The sequence below is a fragment of the Mytilus trossulus genome, chromosome 3 (genome assembly GCF_036588685.1).
Source record: "Mytilus trossulus isolate FHL-02 chromosome 3, PNRI_Mtr1.1.1.hap1, whole genome shotgun sequence".
In the NCBI taxonomy this organism is placed as follows: Eukaryota; Metazoa; Mollusca; class Bivalvia; order Mytilida; family Mytilidae; genus Mytilus; species Mytilus trossulus.
The window spans coordinates 66,653,965-66,673,530 of NC_086375.1; the positions used below are offsets into that span (position 1 = coordinate 66,653,965).

General features: G+C 30.4%; 1 protein-coding gene across 12 annotated transcripts in view; it reads left to right on the forward strand.

Moving 5' to 3' along the window:
- Positions 1-19,130, forward strand: part of LOC134712180 (cilia- and flagella-associated protein 70-like) — a 34,149-nt gene extending 15,019 nt beyond the window's left edge. For 3 of the 12 annotated variants that reach the window (XM_063573471.1, XM_063573469.1, XM_063573476.1), the window contains 19 exons: positions 2,083-2,246; positions 3,084-3,144; positions 3,460-3,521; positions 3,824-3,886; positions 4,131-4,269; positions 4,650-4,835; positions 6,448-6,581; positions 7,150-7,265; positions 7,601-7,762; positions 8,352-8,525; positions 8,949-8,981; positions 10,156-10,185; positions 10,859-10,879; positions 13,988-14,175; positions 15,241-15,393; positions 16,072-16,233; positions 17,379-17,468; positions 18,213-18,362; positions 18,855-19,130. In XM_063573471.1, coding sequence (XP_063429541.1) covers positions 2,083-2,246; positions 3,084-3,144; positions 3,460-3,521; positions 3,824-3,886; positions 4,131-4,269; positions 4,650-4,835; positions 6,448-6,581; positions 7,150-7,265; positions 7,601-7,762; positions 8,352-8,525; positions 8,949-8,981; positions 10,156-10,185; positions 10,859-10,879; positions 13,988-14,175; positions 15,241-15,393; positions 16,072-16,233; positions 17,379-17,468; positions 18,213-18,362; positions 18,855-18,935 — 2,169 coding nt within the window. In that variant the 3' untranslated portion in view covers positions 18,936-19,130. Of the gene's footprint in view, positions 1-921; positions 961-2,082; positions 2,247-3,083; positions 3,145-3,459; positions 3,522-3,823; positions 3,887-4,130; positions 4,270-4,649; positions 4,836-6,447; positions 6,582-7,149; positions 7,266-7,600; positions 7,763-8,351; positions 8,526-8,948; positions 8,982-10,155; positions 10,186-10,858; positions 10,880-13,987; positions 14,176-15,240; positions 15,394-16,071; positions 16,234-17,378; positions 17,469-18,212; positions 18,363-18,854 lie in introns of all 12 variants that reach the window. The other 9 variants (XM_063573467.1, XM_063573470.1, XM_063573474.1 and 6 more) reach the window with 9 other exon arrangements.
- Positions 19,131-19,566: the final 436 nt, after the last annotated feature.

Here is a 19,566-nt window from a genome sequence, read left to right on the forward strand (position 1 = left end):
AGTACACCTCTTGAAAGCAAAAACTATCAAAATGATGTGTTGTGTCTCATATTAGGTCATGATTTAAATCTACATAGCTTGAAATAGTGTAGCACTTGACTTTATTTTTTATTGATTGTTAGAATAGATTTGATGACTTTCAATGGTTTGATAACTTTTTTCTATCTTATTTTATTTTTGTTGAATTCTGTGCTTTAGTTTTTTCTGTTTTAAACTTTGTCTTAAGCCAGCTATTTAAAGAGAAAATTTGGGGATTAATTTGAATTGATCTGGTACCAAAAAAAAAATATATAAGTAGAGTAACTTACACAATGAATTTCTTTTTTAATGTTTCATAAAATATGGCTATTCACAGTAGACAATCATGTAAGTAGTTCTTTGTACCAGCAAGTGAGGCTCTAAACCAGTTTTGGAAAAGAAAAAGAAATCCTATTTTGATACCTATAGCTATTGACTAGTTAAAAAACTATAAGCTCGGGAGTATCGATTATGCCCTATGACCTAAACAACTAAAATATGGTGATATTAATCATATTTAAAAAACAAATGACTATAACAAACTAGGTTTAAACACAAACTATGCCATTGTGCTCTATAACTTTGCATATAAAAACCTTTTACAGACAAGATTTATACTTTAATAAGACATTTCTTTTGAAGTAATGAAGCTTTATACAATTATGGTCTGATTTTATTTTTACTATTTTACATCTCAAAGTAAATATAATCTTTTTTTGCAGAGGTATGACAAACTTTATATTTATATGAACAGATAAAATGAATTATTAAACTATAGTAGTATATGAAGTCATGGTTCAGGTCATTTTATCCAGCACAAACACAATTTTTGATTTCCTAATCCATTTTAAAATTTATATCTGTCCAACTTGATTGTTCTTATGATATTTATGATTTAAACAGGATAAAGATTTGCATAGCCTAAGCAATCAGTCTGAAAGGGTAAATGTGTGAAATATATTTTGATAAGTTTTGCTTGGTAAGGATGCCACTTGAGGAGCACAGCATATATCTTATAGTGACGTTCAAAAAGCTTTGTCGGGAATGTTTGCCAGAATTTTAAAAGCCATTTCTCAATCTGAACCAACCACTCTGTTTCAAAAGATTGAATGGTAGCAACAAAACTGTATTTTAACATATATGATTTGTGGGTTGACAAAAATACACAACATTATACACTTTTTAGATATGACATGGTTGCACTATTGGATAGATTTGGTGTGCTTTTTTGTTGTTGTAAAGTTCATTGTATGGAATATACGTGAAGGCAGTACATAGGCGTAACTCCCATTAGTATCCACTGTGATGTCAGTGGCATATTATTTTTTTTTATCATGATGATTTCAGCATGAGACCATAATTAGTTTTGATATTCAAAAGCACTCTGTATTGTTCACATAATTTGGTAAAGAATATAGCAGTAATACTTCAATAACTTTAAATGTTAACTGATTGTTATAAAGGTTCATCATAAAGACAGTTTTTATTTTTATTTTGCTTTTCGCAGGTGACATTATTTCTGTGTAAAAAGTTTTGCTTTTTTTTTTCTAGACTTGACTATAATAGATTTGAAATTATGTAGAGATATAGTACTTTTAATTATTTAAGTGTTAGCAAGAACATGTACTTTATTTTAGTGTGGAATAATACAATTGGTATAGTACAGTTAACATAGGTTTTTAAAGATATTTGCACATTCACATGCCTAATTTTAAACATGTTATTTTCTTTATTTTTATTTTCTTTCTTTCTTTTTTTATTTAAGATAAATTGTTTTGTAAAAGATAAACAAACAAACTGTGACTATTTGTATTTTGTGCTTTTTAGATAGATTATTTTCTTATTTTTCTTATATTCATTTCAACAAATGAACATATTTTGATATTGACACAGATTTAAAGTAATGTTTATTATCAGGATTGAAAATTAAACCTTGAATGACTTACTCATAATTATATTGCATGTAAACAATGCTACTAACCTGCATGGGGATTGCATGTTTTATTTTAAACATGATTTCCATGACACAAATTTCATTAACCCTATGTCTTCCTTATCCTATAGGCATCTCAAACGATAAAGTCTGATACCGGATCAGAGATGGAGGGACAAGCACCTGTCAATGTGGAAGGACAACAATATGTTGAGGCTAAGTCTTATGTCATGTTAGAGATCTGTCTGGCACACCCACTTATCCCTAAACGTCCAGCAGAAGAGCTGGCTAGAAGGTAAATAGACAAAATAATATGATGTTAGTTTGTGAAAATTGATTTTATTGACCTCTAGGGTAAACAAGTTTACATTTGAATAAAATGGCCAAGATATCTTATACCAGTACTGAATGTCTGTGTAATTGAAACGTGATCTAGAAAATGAAATTTTGAAGGATTTGAATAAGCTTGATAAAACTGTTACTGTAAATATTCTTTTTCACAATGACTTATATTTAAAAGTAGAACTTCTATTATACAAAATGGTGTATGATCCCTCATATGTAAATAAAATTTCTATATTTTTCTGTATATAACATTTAACTTTTATAAGCGAGATTGTTATCCAATAATTGTCAATGTATTAATCCAAATTCATTAAATTTATATTTTGATAACTATATTAGTAAATTAGGGTAAGTTCATAGAGAGAAGTAATTGTCTAGCCTATTATCACAAAGCATTGTTGTATTCACCTTCAATAAGAAAACTTTGTATCAATATTCACTTGTAGATCACTGACCTGGCTGCAATTTTATAATTTTTATATTTCAAAATAAATGACTTAACAAAAATCTTTATATGAATTTGAAATTCATCTATGTTTATTTGAATTACTTTCTATTGACAATAGAAAACATCTGAGTTGAAATTTGTAAATAAAAGAGCACCTTTTCCATGTCTGTGATCATGTTTAGCCCATAAAATTCGATAGTTTTTTAGAAAAGAAAAAAAAAACAACTGGTATTACAAAATATTTGAGCAGATATGATATGTCTATGTTGTGAATAAAAAACTCTAAAAAAAATAAGATATCAGTCTATGGTTATACACAAAGTGTTTGCTTTTTTCCAGGGTTGCTGAATACATTCCACCAAGACCACTGTTTCCAAAGAGAACTGATGGAGCCGTGAGGGTGAGTTGACCTCTGTCTAAGAACCTTGATGAACAAAATATCTTCATTTGATTGACAAACACAAGAGAGTGATTTTTACCAACTCGTTAAGTGCTATTTTAGAAGGCAAAAAAAAAGATTTTGTAAAAGTTCGAATGAAACCTAAAACCTAAAGTTGTCAAATTTAAAAACTATGGGTACACAACTACAGATATAAAAGGTAAATGTATTTTAAAGTTAGGTCTATTTTTCCAATGACCTTTATATCCCCTAATAAAGTTTGTAGTAATTTTCAGAAGTTTTACATGTAATAAATGTTTATGAATATATTTCCAGTCTGTAGAAGATTTCCAAAATCAAGTGGCTAGTGTGGCTAATCTGATCCTCGATGAATTCAGGTATATTTATTAAAACTATACTTTTAAAACTTTTTCTGTTATATAATGCTCACATTAAAATGATCATTAAGAAGTTGAATTATTTTGAAAATGACAACTAGTCTCTAAGATAGGTTATCTCATATATACATTTGTACTTGAATATTAATAAAAGGAGACATAGGACAATATGTCACTGAGAGAGCAACTTGATGACACAAATAGCCATTAGGTAAAATTTGCAGAAATAAAAGTATTATAAAGTTTTATTATAATCATTTGGATATCATAAATAATTGAAATTTAATTCTTTTTTCTTACAGGGATCAGTTTGGTGATGATTTCAAACCAGATGATACAGAAACATCAGAGGCTATGGAAAGCAGGTAAGACATCTTTGATATTCATCACGGAATCTGTATTCTTTAATCAAGACAATTTCATTCTCTTTGTCAAACTTTTGACAGAATAATGAACTTTGAATGTTGAGTAAAATAGGAGTCAACAGGTGAAGTGTCAATATAAAGCATGACAGGAGGATACTTGATTCTGGTGAATTCTGTTCAAAATCAGTTGCTTACTGTTATAACTTTTTTTAAGTTATCTTTATTCTACTGTTTTGATTTGCAGGAGACAGAAACTGATTTATGAACTGAACTCTTCAGGGAAATATTTTGCATTTAAAGAGCAGTTAAAACATGCTGTAGTAAAAATTGTAAGAGAGAAATACTTAAGGACGTCAACTTTTGAAGACAGACAGGAATTACAGGTAATGATATCAGTGACATATTGTTAATTAACTTAGTACATTTGTGTATTCTACAATCAAAACTATATACCTTACTGGATTTTACATCGGTAGTTGACCTCACTGCAAATAAAAGTATGGATCTGGAATATGAAAACCTAAAAGGGGCCATAACATAGTTTCTGAATAAAAACATTTCTCAATCCTTATAACTTTTGTAAATAACCAGTGTTTATAATGTTTAACCAAAAATCATGTAAATACCTTTTTTTTTTTAACTCACTGTGTTAATGCCTTGTCCCTTAGGTTGATCTATTGTAATCGACTGAATGTACACATATTTACAGCAACATATTTGCTTTGATTAAAAAAAAATCAATTGTTTATACTTTATATTGCAGACATTTTTAAGTGAGTTATATGTATACCTGATTGATCAAATGCATGTAGCTCTTGGAAAAGTTCTAGCTCTTGAGGACCAACCTCCTATCCCAGAGCCGTTGACAGACTCAGCACAGCTGAAGCATTTTGCCAGAGAGGCTGAAGTCAATGATAATTATGAGCTGGCTACTAAATATTATCAAGAGGTAAAATTAGTTTTTTAACATAGTTTTTTTTAACAAACCACATACTAGAAGCAAGTTAACAAGTTTATGGTTGTAACTTATGTTACTTTTGAATGTTAAAGATTATTGTTGTCACTAGCTTTTAATGACAATGCATGTTTAGGTATATAAAAATGTTCATGATCTAATTGAATGTTATATGCAGTTTGTAAACTTGTTAGAATCGCATATGTATACCCCCGCTTTAAAAAAGGGGGGTATACTGTTTTACCTCTGTCCGTCTGTCAGTCCGTCCGTCCGTCAGTCCGTCCCATGAATACTTTTTCGTCGCAATTTTTCTCAGGAACTACAATACAAGGATTTCTGAAATTTGGTTTCAGGGTTTATCTAAGTCAGCTATACTGTGTGATGCGTTTTCATATTGATCACTTGAAAACTTCCTGTTTACCGAACACTTGTATGATTTTACACATGTTAGTCAAGTTGAAAATTTTCGTCACACTTTTCTCAGGAATTACAATACAAGGATTTCTGAAATTTGGTTTCAGGATTTATATAAGTCAGCTATTCCGTGTGATGCGCTTTCAGATTCATCACTCGACAACTTCCTGTTTATCGAACACTTGCATATTTTTACACTATTTATTTTTTCGTCGCATTTTTCTCAGGAACTACAATACAAGGATTTCTGAAATTTGGTTTCAGGGTTTATCTAAGTCAGCTATACCGTGTGATGCGTTTTCAGATTGATCACTTGAAAACTTCCTGTTTACGGAACACTTGTATGATTTTACACATGTTAGCCAAGTTGAAAATTTTCGTCACACTTTTCTCAGGAACTACAATACAAGGATTTCTGAAATTTGGTTTCAGGATTTATATAAGTCAGCTATTCCGTGTGATGCGCTTTCAGATTCATCACTCGACAACTTCCTGTTTACCGAACACTTGCATATTTTTACACTATTTTTTTTTTCGTCGCATTTTTCTCAGGAACTACAATACAAGGATTTCTGAAATTTGGTTTCAGGGTTTATCTAAGTCAGCTATACCATGTGATGCGTTTTCAGATTGATCACTTGAAAACTTTCTGTTTACCGAAAACACTTGTATTTTTCGTTGCATTTTTCTCAGGAACTACAATACAAGGATTTCTGAAATTTGGTTTCAGGGTTTATCTAAGTCAGCTATACCGTGTGATGCGTTTTCAGATTGATCACTTGAAAACTTTCTGTTTACCGAACATGTATGATTTTACACATGATAGCCAAGTTGAAAATTTTCGTCACACTTTTCTCAGGAACTACAATACAAGGATTTCTGAAGTTTGGTTTCAGGATTTATATAAGTCAGCTATACAGTGTCATGCGTTTTCAGATTCATCACTCGACAACTTCCTGTTTACCGAACACTTTCATATTTTTACACTATTTATATTATCCACTTGCGGTGGGGGTATCATCAGTGAGCAGTAGCTCGCAGTTTCACTTGTTTTCAATGTTATAAACTATACGATTTTATTATGATTTCAATTGATTAAATAACTCAAATTTTACTTTATGTATAAGAATGAATTTACTACTTCTACCACAAAGTCGATCAGAATTTTAATTGGAATGATTTTTTTTTTTAGAGGATAGCTAGGAACAAAAATGACCCGTCTCATTGGTTTGACTATGGAACTTTCTGTTTGTATATCAATGACATCACTAAAGCAGAGGAGTGCTTCAAGGAGTGTATAGCTATAGATCAGAAGCATTTACATGGGTAAGTTCTGGATTTCAAAGGGAGACTACTGTGTGATTGCTATGAATAAACTAATCATATATACCACGATTGAAATTTTATATTTGCGCTAGACACACGTTTCGTCTGTATAAGACATTAGTGAGGCATGAATAAAAAAATGGCAAAATGACAAAAAAAAGTACGAATTTGAATAGCATTGAGGACTAAAATTACAGCTTATAGGGTAATTAATTCCTGAGGTAGAAAAGTCTTAGTAGTTCAAAAATTCAAAGTTTTCAAATTATCTCCCATGCTATACTAAACACATAGCTATATAAAGCATATTTACAATAGGTATACTGTGGAATTAAGGGATAATTATAAATTTTTGTACAATTATGACATCATGAAATCAAAAGAGTGCTTCAAAGGATGTATAACTACAGATTAGAAAAATTTGCATGGGTTTGTTCTGTTTATCAAAGGGAGGTTATTGTGTATTTGCTTTGAGTTATCTCCCATGCATTACTAAAAGCTACAGGAAAGTAGTATTATTTATTCTTGTATTAACGATGTTTTGACAAATTTCTTTAACTTCTTGTTTTAGGCTTTTGTTGTATGGTGTTGTATGTACCTTACAACAGAGACATGAAGCAGCAGAAACATTCTTTGAAGCAGCTACTTGTGTGGATCCAAAAAGTATTTTGGCGTGGACTATGTTAGGTATGTCCACATATTGTCCATTCATTCTGGTACTAAATTGAAAAATATGTTTAAAGTTGATGAGTTATATTTTGCTTTCATCTTGTTTATGTTTGCCATGTTTTAGAAAGTCAAAGAATAAAGTATATATTATCCAAACACTCACCAGATATCATAACTTCATAAGGCATCAATTGTTTGCGGTCCTACTTGCTTTATGAACATTGTGATAAGATAAGGATCTGCCCTGCAATCAGGTGACAATATACATGTAAAAAAAAGATATCAGTATCAAAATTCTATATATGAATATTAAATGTATCAAAATATTTATTTAATAACTATATATTTTTTAGGGTTATTCTATGACGCTGTGAACAATGAGATAGGTGCTGAGATGGCGTATCTTGAGGCTAATAAACTAAACCAATCTAAAGCTGTAGCTATAGCTAGGGCCTCTAGAGAGGATGAGCAGGCTAAAGAGAGGGAAGCTAGAGGTCAAGAGGCTGAGGAAAAAGGTAGGCGAACTATACCTCCATTGAAACACTGCATCATGTTTCATGTAGCCATAAAATGAAGGTTGCCATTATTCAGTCCATGAAATAATGTCAAATGACTTGACGAATTATGTAAAATTATTGTAGTTCTGTTGTACCAACTTTTATAAAAGAAACTACTCCTAATTGTAATTTAAAACCTTGACAAAAATTCCATGCTCCAAGTACATTGTATTGTGACACAGGAAATGACTGCCTATCAGATCAAAAAATGCATACACAACACAAGTATAATGGGGCTTTTCACTGTTAATTCTGCCATATTGGATAGGGGGCAGATTTTCATGATGGAGATACAAATGGTGTGAAAAATACGGGAAACATTGTTAAAACAGGGCAGTTGCTTAGAAACATGCATAGGATTCCCATACGTTCATACTGTTTCTACCTTTTTCCAAAAAAATCTGCCCCCTATCAAATATGACCGAACTAACTGTGGAGAGCCCTATTCGTTATTAAAAGTATTATCCCAAATTATTCCTTAAAACATTAGCTGAGTATTATATTAAATAGGTTTTGGTATAATATGTTGAATATTTATGATTAATAGGGGAAGCTGATGGTTCTCATGCTGGTGACCAGGGTGGCTTAGCACCCCCTCAACATCCTCACCCTGATATCAAGCAGCCATCACCCCCAGGCAGTGACAAACCACCAACTTCAGCTCGGTCTGGTGGACAGAGATCTATGTCAGATAGAAGACAATCAGCCACACGTAGATCAGGTAAGAATAACTATGTTACATTTTAGCATGGACCAAATTTACATTTTCTGTATTTAGGGAAAATATATATTTCTTTATATATCCTTATTTTTCCTGAAATTTAGATTGCTTGACCTGAAACTATATTTGTTGCATTGTTTTATATATATAACCTATTGTCCTATCCTGTGTTTTGATTTGAGTTTGAATTATTTACAGATAGATTAAAAGTGTAATACATACCATACCACATACCAGGTACACACATTTCATTTCTCAAAAATTTTGGAATTATCACAGCGTCAATTTTTATTCTTTTATGCACATTTTATATACATTAAAGTCTGAATCAGCTGTACTCAAAATTGATTGGTATAGCCTTAAAGTTTGTGATAGTTGAGAATATAATTTGGTTTTATTGAAATCGTATGTTTTTCATCTCAGAAGGAAGTCTGAAACTCCTACAACTACCATCAGGTAACCTATTAAGGGGAGTTGATACAGTTCAGGGGAGATAATTGTAAACACAAATATAGAATTTTAATGAAAATCCAATGACCAGAATATTATGATAATTATTGCATGTATGGCCATCTGATTTAGTTCAATTAAGAACCTGTTCAGCACTTTTAACTTTGGAAAGTTGTTTTCCCATTTCATATGAGGCAACAGTTGGAAGACAAGTGCATTTTTTTAAAAAGTTTTTTGTAAAATAATTCTAGCTTGGTAAAAAATAATTTTATGCATTTATTGCAAAGGCCATAATAAAAATCATTTCAAATTAAAGGTATTTAAAAGCTGATAATATCAGAAACTGATCAACTGCACATTAAAGATTAGCTTAGATTAAACTACCGGTACTTCAGCTAACAGATTTAGCAAATTTCAACAATTTCCAATTTTGAGCTCCCAAATTCTTAGATTAGGCACAATGGCATTTGAAGATTTTTTTCAAAGATTTTATTTCAATTTACAACATATTTCAAAATTTAAAAAATTGACACTAAAAAGTGAAACTGATTCAACTCTCCTTAATACAAATATTGTTTACACATCTTCCTTACCTAACTATTTCATGGCACAAATTTCATGTCATACTTAACTTTTGGGATCTTTAACAATGGAAATCTCTTTTACCTGAAGAGATTTTTTTAAACAGTGAAATACAATTTATGCAAATTATATGTATTTGATCTTAGATGATAGTTTACAAATGCGTCGATCATCAGGTAAAATTTTTTGTTCAAGAATTCACAAAACGTTTCCTTTTTTCCTCACTTTGTCCTCCTAATGACACAGGTTTTTCCGGTTTTGTCACATTTTTATGTTTATTAATCATAACATAACATGATTCAGAGAAGCTGGTATAGATTAACAGTTGAGAGAATTAGAACTTTTCTAGGGCAGTGGAAAGTTACTATTTTTTCAATTATGAAAATTGGATTAAAGTACGGGTAATGAGTTGGAGTTACAATGAAAGTTTCCCTGTACCTACAGTCACAATGAAAGTTTTCCCTTACCCACAGTTTATCAAATCCCTGAATCCAAGTAGTTATAACACAACGCCCCTGCTTTGTGCACTGATATACTTATATACAAGTATAAAGTAGAGGTTATAGAGTAGAAATGATCCAAACTTTGTTTTTATTAGATGGAAGTGACAAAATCCAATTGGAAGGAGGTAATAATGATAGTTAGATATGGTGGTCAGTTACATGTGTGACAACCCATGAACCTTTACACAGTGGTAGTCAATTACATGTGTGACAACCCACCTCATAACAAGCACCTGTTTTGCTTATAATCATTATTTAGTACTATACGATGATACAAGTTACCTCAATTGCTTTTGTATGTACCCACCTCATTCTTGCTTTATCCAAAATAGTACAGTCATCAGAACTTTAACCACTTCATCAAATAGTTTAGTATTTCATATATTGATAAACAGTCTAAGTGATTTCAGAACAAAAGAGAAATATTTTGAAAATAGGGTTTTTGATATACATCAAATATTTTTACTGCTGTTTTGAGTAAAAAAAAGTAATAGAAGTTTGCCCATCTTTAAAGGAATAATATGTTTTCCTGTAGTTTTGTAACATCCCAATAGAAATCATTTGATGTCTTAGATAAAAAATGACTTTTCAAACGAGCATCAACAGGCCTTTAACTGCAAAATTTAAAAGTAAAACCACGGAGCCCAAAATTGGTTTATACGATAATGATGGAATAGATGCAAGCAGATAATTTTAAGTAGGAGTCACCCTTTTTATTATATACTGTGGCAGGGGACATTAAAACACTATTCTTTTATTTATATTTTTAACATTTGAAAATATATTACTGTTTGACAGGAAACACAACAATATCTAAAGGTAATTTTCAATAAAATTAGCCATTTGATAAACTTACAAGCTAATACAAGGAATTTAAAAAAAATATTTTGAAATAGACATTATAACACTAATAATAATTTATAATTTATTATAAAATATTCTGTGGATGAGCTAAACAGAATAAAAATCTAAACAAACCATGTAAACTGTTTGGTAACATTTAATGGTGGAAGCTTGTCTATGTTTTGCATGTTATTTTTATGTGATATATTTTTTATCTTTTGGTTTTGGAATAAATATTTCAATAAACAAATTGCACTTAAATTTACTCTATGCTTAAAATTTCAATGAACTTTTTTTTTTTAAATAACAAAACATATTTTTACATTCACCCTTTGTTTATACTCATGTTTAACACCTATTTCATGCTTATGAAATTTATATGCTAAATTAAACAACATATATTTTATACATATTTATAACTTTTATTTACTATTTTAAATTTAAACATGTACAGCCATTATAGAAATAAAGTGGATGTAAGCACTTATAGGCTACCATATAGTCTTTAACAATGAGAGAAACCCATAACCTTATAGCTGGCTATAAAAGGCCCTACATGAAAAATATGAAATAATTCAATCAAGCAAACTTGCTGCCTAATTTATAACAAAACAAATATGACAGACATAAATCAACAACAACCACTGATCTACAGGCTTTTGACCTAAAATATGTGACTGTATTAAACATGTTTGAAACTCCAACCCTGGGACAGTTGTATAAGACTACACCATAAGATCAAAGTATAAAAATCAAATGAAAAGGGATTGACTCATAAGACAGATAGAAAGCAGAAAATTTAACAAAAACACAGACTGGATGTGTATACATATTTCATGTTTATTTCATCTGATTGATTATAGAATTCACCGGCGTTGGCCATCAATGTCAGTCTAGGAAGTACTATTTACCTAGTTATCCATTCTATCAGATTGCACATTTATACCTTTTTTGAGAACCTTTGAACATTTATAGGGTTTTCCCAAGACATTAAAATACCAAAGATTTAATATTGTATATAGATGTCACATTCAAAGATTCAGCCAATATTACTAATAATTAAACCTGTTTTTATCAATACCCTTTTGAAATGAATTTTTCTTTTGGTTGGGCAGGTATTCTGTTTATGCAGGGCGAAAAAAGAGTTCACATAAGAATATTGTTGTTTATTTTTGGAGATATCATCATGAAAACTATTGTGACCTTTGAGTAAATATTTGACAGACAAATTAAGTGTGAGGTACTGGTCAGGTCATATTTATTTTAGAATTTTCGGTGCACAGTTTAAACAAATGCATTGATATATTTTACCTGAATATTTTGCTTGCTGTAACATATTACACTACCACTGTATTGTCATTCTCATTAACATGCATGTTTGTAATTACGTAGGTAGAACAGTGCTTTGGTTGGGAAATCATTTTTTTATTTGCTTGGCACAGCATTTTTATTTAAAGTTTTAAAGTAAGATTTTGGTTTAAAATTAATTTTGCTTTTTGGCTCAGTTATAAATCAATATGACTGTTTATGTCTGTTAATTTAGGCATTTTTTTTTCTATCTTGATGTAATATCCGTGTCAAGAAAGAAAGCAACAAGTCATGCTTGACAGAATATTCAATCTTTTTATTGAATAATACTTTGCTAAACTTAGAAAGTTATGACTTTTTTTTTTAGTGTCATTTCGAATCAGTTTTTAAGAATGATTTCATTAACCAAAGTACTACCAGTCTTATATAATTGGCTTATACTCCAGTTACAATTAGGAAAGATTTAGATCATGCCATTGAATTTATAATCGTTCACTTCTCACATAAAGCTGTCATTTCAGCTAGCATCACACTATAAACTACAAAGTACATTAATGTGTACTGAGCTTGTGGTCATAAACATTTAACGTTGATTTTTGTGCTCAGACTCCAATTTAAACCAATCAAAATACTGGATATAGTGTTCAAAGCACATACTTTGTACTCTGCATACTGTGTAAAGTTTTATGAATGTAGGCCATGTTGTTATACAATTAGTGCTAGTACAAATTTCTACATGCATTTAAAGTAAAAGGAAAAAACTGACAAATTAAAGGCATTCCTCAAATTCAACAGTATATAAATATAATTACACCAAGTCATTCTTTTCCCTTTGGACTCAGAAAAAATTGAAGACTGATGCAATTTTTAATTGAAGAAGAAATAAGAATAACAACTTTTAATTTTTTTATCCAATTCGTTATAAAATTTACCGTATATGTCATTACACCTGTTCTTCAGATGAGAATTCCAAGAGTGCTCATTTGTTATATAGAAAAAGATTTAAGAACTTTTTTGCAAATCATATTGGTTGAAAATGAATTTCCACCGCTTGCAGTTTTCAAAACATTATTGATTAAGTATGTTTTGACTGCACTATATGTATGCATGATAATAGGTCATTTAAGGTTTTTTGAATTGATGGACAATAATTTATTTGCCTCTCCCATAAATGATGGATAATAAACCATCTCACTGTCTCATAAATGATGGATAATAAAACATCTCACTCACTGTCCCATAAAGGATGGATAATAAAACATTTGACTGTCACTTGAAATTAAAGTTACACATATTTCAAAAAAACATTTCCAAAGAGTGACAAAAGCGTAAGTTTCTTACTAAAGATACAAGAGGAGCAAAGTGAAATTTAATACAATTTGTGAAAATAAAGGTGTTGTCCAAGTATTATGCATACATTAAGATAGAGCTAGATGAAAAACTTGTTGGAATATTACATGTGAGCTAGTGAAAAAATAAACAAAATATACCTTTATTTCAAAGTCATCAGGAAAAACCTTAGATATTTATTGTGTTTCGATTACTAAGAGTTATATTGATTAACATTACACGTAGCACATGTACAATTTTTTTTACTAAAAAAAGTATGTAAATATTAGAACATTTACATATTTCTGCACTTTTAAAGAAAAAAGGGTATAATTAAGTTTCTGATGACTTTGAAAGCAATATGCATGTTGTTAGCTATATGTAAATATGTTTCACTAACTGGGTGATGGTCATGCTTTTCACATTGCTTTGTCTCACACTTGGCAGCAAGCAGAATAAAAAGTGACAGCAGTATGTCTCGTCCAGGTAGCCACCATAAAGTCGGCAGTCAAAGAGGATCACCCCAGCCTCATGAGGAGACAGAGGAACAACCCCCCAGGGAACCAACACCTGTTCCAGCCTGTAGCATTTATATGCATGCTATTGAATGGCTTTTGGAGGTCAAGGCTATTCCTGTAAGTTTCATTAAAATTATCATTGTGTAATGTATGATGCAAACTATTGAGAATAAATCTGCTGTTTATTTATATTTTGCTATGAAATTTTTTTACTCAAAATTTAAATGATTAAAAGTAGATATGGTTCTCTTTGATAAAAACAACAGCCTTAATAACAGGTTTTCAGTTATCTAGCTATTATTAGGCAAGTTAAAAGTTTTCATTTTATTATCTTTACTCAAACAATTTAGCATTAATATGTTGTCAACTTTAGTATTTTGTACAAACTTCAAATTTAGAGTCACAACATGGAATTTTTTGTAATAAAGATTAATACAATTTTTATTTCTTTAAAAAAGTTCCATGAAGAAGTAAGATACCATTCACATCTCATACAGTTGATGTTGTCAATCTTTCAATCCCTAACACTTTTATGGTTACTTATCAGATCACATGACTATTTACCAAAATCACTTTTTAGTTGAGGCCATGGAAAAATAATTGATGGTTTCCCCTAACCCGACCGGGTCATCTTTTAAGTCTGCCTGCCGGGTCTTTAAAATTTTCCCATGTTAGGGGAAACCAACAATTAATTTTCCATGGCCTGAGATACATTTATCCCCTTTTCAGTTTATATGCATTCAAATTTAACTTTAAATTCGGATTATTGTGAAAAGTGAATTGAGATTAGCAAAGAAATAATTTAATCTTTTGCTTAATTTAATATACATTACCAAGTACAGAAATTGTATTAATTCTGTATTTACAGAAACTTGATTTTAATAATAGAAGAAAACCTCAATTCTGTTTATATATATGTACATATATATATATTTGTACTGTAAATTGCTATTAGCCGGAGGCATTATCCAAATTTCATTCCATAATTTTCTTTTCTCGTACAAATGCTCTTGATGCGTTTGAAATAGTTTTTTTTGACACACATTGGAAAACACAACACATCAGTGCTTTATATGAATATTTCACTTATAGAAAATCAATGGTGTTCCTAGTAGTATTCCTAAGCATTTTATTTTTTGTAACAATAACTTAATAATGAAACTTTTCCTTGAAATACTACAGTTCACAGAGAGAGCTTTGGCCCATGAGCTGTTAAGTCCAGTGGGTGGACCAACTTCCATGTACCACATTGCATTTGCTAGACTTAAGTTACAGAAGAAAGAAACTACTGATGCAGAGGAGAGTCTGAATGAAGCATTACAATTTGATTACCAGGTTCGTAACAAATATTTAAACATACTTCATGCACACGCATTATATAACATAACCTTACTAAACTAAAGAAAGTCACTAACTTTTGATCTACACAATCAGATTTAAGAATATGACATAACAATTCACTAAAGATTAAAAACAGATCTTCTGGAATCTCTTACAAAAAACAGCAAACATGATGCACAGAAAAGAAGAAGGTGGAACAAAATTAATATCTTGAATTATATATTATCAAAGTTGTGTAGGCATGGCACAAGCCCCTTATGTAGAATTGCTGGTAAGGTGTTTTTCAAGTCCTGATAGGTTAACATTTACACTATGCATGTCATAATAGTATTAAGTTCCAACTTAATCTTTTATTGACTCAACTATTATTCCCATTTGTTGATTCTTTTTCTATCAAAACGCTTGATATTCCCCAAACGCCTTGCACCATTATTACTTCTGTTTCTCTAATTTCAAGACATGAAAGTAGATAGAGATGGGATTTTTTTTGCTGTGTAAGAGCTCCAATGGTGGATATTGGCTGTTTTTTGCTTTTTGATCAGATTTTTGTCTTTTTGACACTTGACAGTTTCAATCCTCAATTTTAGAGATATCATATAAATTGAAACCATTCAATTGTATAACGAAAATGGAGATATAATGTATAATAAGTTATATTTTTATTTATCATAGAACCCTGATGCTTGGGCACTGATGGGACATGTGAAGTACATGATAGGTGACACAGAGAATGCCAAAGATTGTTATGAGAGAACGATATCATTTCTTCATGATGCCTCAGAAATGCATTCTATATATCTTAGACTAGCTTCCATTTATCTTCAAGATCAAAGGGTAAGTTGTCATCCAATTTAAATGTCCTTTAATTCTAGAAAGAAAAAAGCAAATGTTTCAAGACAATAAAGAGTTAACTCCTCACACAATCAACCAATCAAATATTTATAAGCTTGCTGCAATTATTAAACAACGCTTTTATAGATTGTTTAAAAAAAACCAAAGTTTTATGTTTAAAAAAACCAAAGTTTTATGATTCTTGAACATCAATATTTTTGAAGAAATCAATGGCAAGCAATTAAGACATAATCACTGAATTTAATTTGGGTTTTCAATGAAATTTAGATTCAGAACATCAAATTAAATATCAAATAATCAATAACAAGTGTTTAATTAAGATAAGAATAAAGATTGAAAAGTGTTCATATTTCAATTTAAAGAAATTATTTTGGCAGTTCCAGACTGATAAAATTACAAATAATATACATGCATTTCTTTAATGTTCTTTCACATGATTGCATTACATTGTGATTTAGTAATATTAAGTTATTATGTTTTGTTTTCCCATGATTAAGATCAAATATTTAAGGACAATTACTTGTTTGAACAAAATTAGCTATAAATCATTAAAAAAGTATGATCATAATTTTTACAACTGAAAATTAACAATCAAATTATTTGCTATCTTGCAAGGCCCCTTAGTCATTTATACATCCATTTCGTCACCTTATTTCACTGAGACAAATGTGATTAAGTACCTTAAAGTTTTATTTAATATGATGATTGATTACTCCTTGTTTCAGTGCCAGTTTGTTTTATTTCATTACCCTAAATTTGATCATAAATCTTCATTACATTTGTCTAAATTAGGTTACTTTACAATAGATCCTTATTAAAATAAACAGGTTTAGCACTATTCTACTAGAGTTAAGTTCATTAAGACTTAAAGAGAGAAAATTGAAATTGTCACCTCAAGTAAGGTAATTTTTCATCTTCTATATTTTTAAATTAAACTTTCTTTAATTTTCTTGTAACATCCCATTTGATTAATGATGAGATGTTTGTAATTCCTTTTTGTGGTTATGAAAGGTAGGTTTAAAGTGTTGTCGTTTTTGCAGACTGTACTGTTACGGGAATTAGTTTTTTGCTTGTGTTCAACTGTATACATCACTGAATTAATTCATTTACATTTATTTTATTTTTAGTTCCAAGATGCAAAGAATGTATTTTTAATGGCCTGTAAGAAGTCAGCATCCTGTGTGTCATGGTTGGGTGTTGGTATAGCATGTTATAGGGTAAGTTATCCTGTATGTCATGGTTGGGTGTTGGTATTGCATGTTATAGGGTAAGTTATCCTTATGTCATGGTTAGATGTTGGTATAGCATGTTATAGGGTAAGTTATCCTGTATGTCATGGTTGGGTGTTGGTATTGCATGTTATAGGGTAAGTTATCCTTATGTCATGGTTAGATGTTGGTATAGCATGTTATAGGGTAAGGTTAAGCAACCAACAATCAATCAATGTTATAGGGTAAGTTATCCTGTGTGTCATGGTTAGGTGTTGGTATAGCATGTTATAGGGTAAGTTATCCTGTGTGTCATGGTTAGGTGTTGGTATAGCATGTTATAGGGTAAGTTATCCTGTGTGTCATGGTTAGGTGTATTTGTATTGCATGTTATAGGGTAAGTAATCCTTATTTCATGGTAAGGTGTAGGCATCTAGATATAAGAAGATTGTATAGAATGGTTTAGGGTAAGTTTTTGTGCATTGTTAAATGAGAGTGTAACAAAATAGAAAAGATTTATATCTGTCTTATAGTTATACCATATTTTACCTTTGAAGGTTACACATTTCCTGATTTACCAGATTCAATTGCTATATTTCTCTCTCTAAGGTAATACATTGTTGTCTATCTTTGAGTTTGGAATATGAATTCACAGTATTATTGATAGAAATGGGACAATACTAAAATGTTCTTATGCATATTTCCAGCCCTTACTACATTACTTATATTGACTGTATTATTTATCTGTTTCAGTTGAATGAACTAGGAGAAGCTGAAGATGCTTTATCTGAAGCCAACATACTGAACAATGCTGATCCTGAAGTATGGGCCTATTTGTCACTTGTCTGTCTGAAAACTGGTAGACAACTAGAGGCTGAACAGGCATATAAATATGCTATCAAGGTATTTTTTTGTATTTGATTTTTTTTCTTCAAAAATTCAAACCAAAAACTTTCTTATTCTGTTGTAAAAACTTCATCTTAAAGGCATTCAACATAAAATTCTGTCTTGATCAGTGAAGCAGGTGAGCATTTTAGTGTTTGTACTAAAGTCATATTTATGTTTGCTAATTAGATAGACTTAAACCTATGTCCAATATTTGGCAACATTAACAGTTGGCTGTGTGTATAATTAAAGAAAAATAAGATCTGCAGTCTACACAAATTTAGAATAACTACAAGTTCTTATATACAACTTTTGCTTTTGTAGTGCATTATAATAAATAATGACACCTTAATGAAGTCCAAAAGATTTCACTGAGTGAGCAAAAATATAAAAGTTAGATTTATATTCCAATTCTGTTTGATGCATTGTCCAGACGTACATATTGCTGCTTTGCTTAAACAACAAGCAATAACCTGATTTTTCATTTACAATAATTGTTTTTTTTTGTAGCTTAATTTACAAGACACTGATTTGTTGAATGAGATACAGAGTGTACAACAACAGGTCGGCTTTGGGAATCCAGAATTCTAGACGGAATACCTGACTAGAAGACAGTACCAATCTTACAATTCTAAATGAACTTTTTGAAGAATTGACAAATCTGTGATAAACTAATGTGAAATTTTTATTCTATTTTATTTATGAAATCTTAAAAATATCTACTATTTATAATCGTTTGTAAAGTCTAAAGAAGAATTGAATAAATTGTTGTATTTATGAAATTTATGAAGTTTGTTTGTATTAGTTTTTAATTGAGCATGCAATAAATGTTGTTTCTGCTACTTTCAAAGTAAAAACATTCTTCATCATTCCTGAATGTTATTTTATTACTTTATCTTATCTCCAAGACACTCATTCCAGGAACTCTGGCTTCCTCTGGCAATAATAACTGGCTGTTGAAATATAGCCAAGAGTTCTGTAAGTGGCATTAAACAATTACATTAACATTATTCCTGACTGCTTTAAATTCTTTTTATCCCCAATACTCTCATTCCAGGAACCCATGCTTCCTTCATCAATAATGGTTGACTGTCAAGATATAGACAAGAGTGCTTCACAAAAAAAACAAACAATGTTTAGAATATACATTTCAAGATGTCAACCTACCCCACAGTTTGGCATGCATTGTATATGTTAAACTCCTCAGAGAACTAGTTAGAAT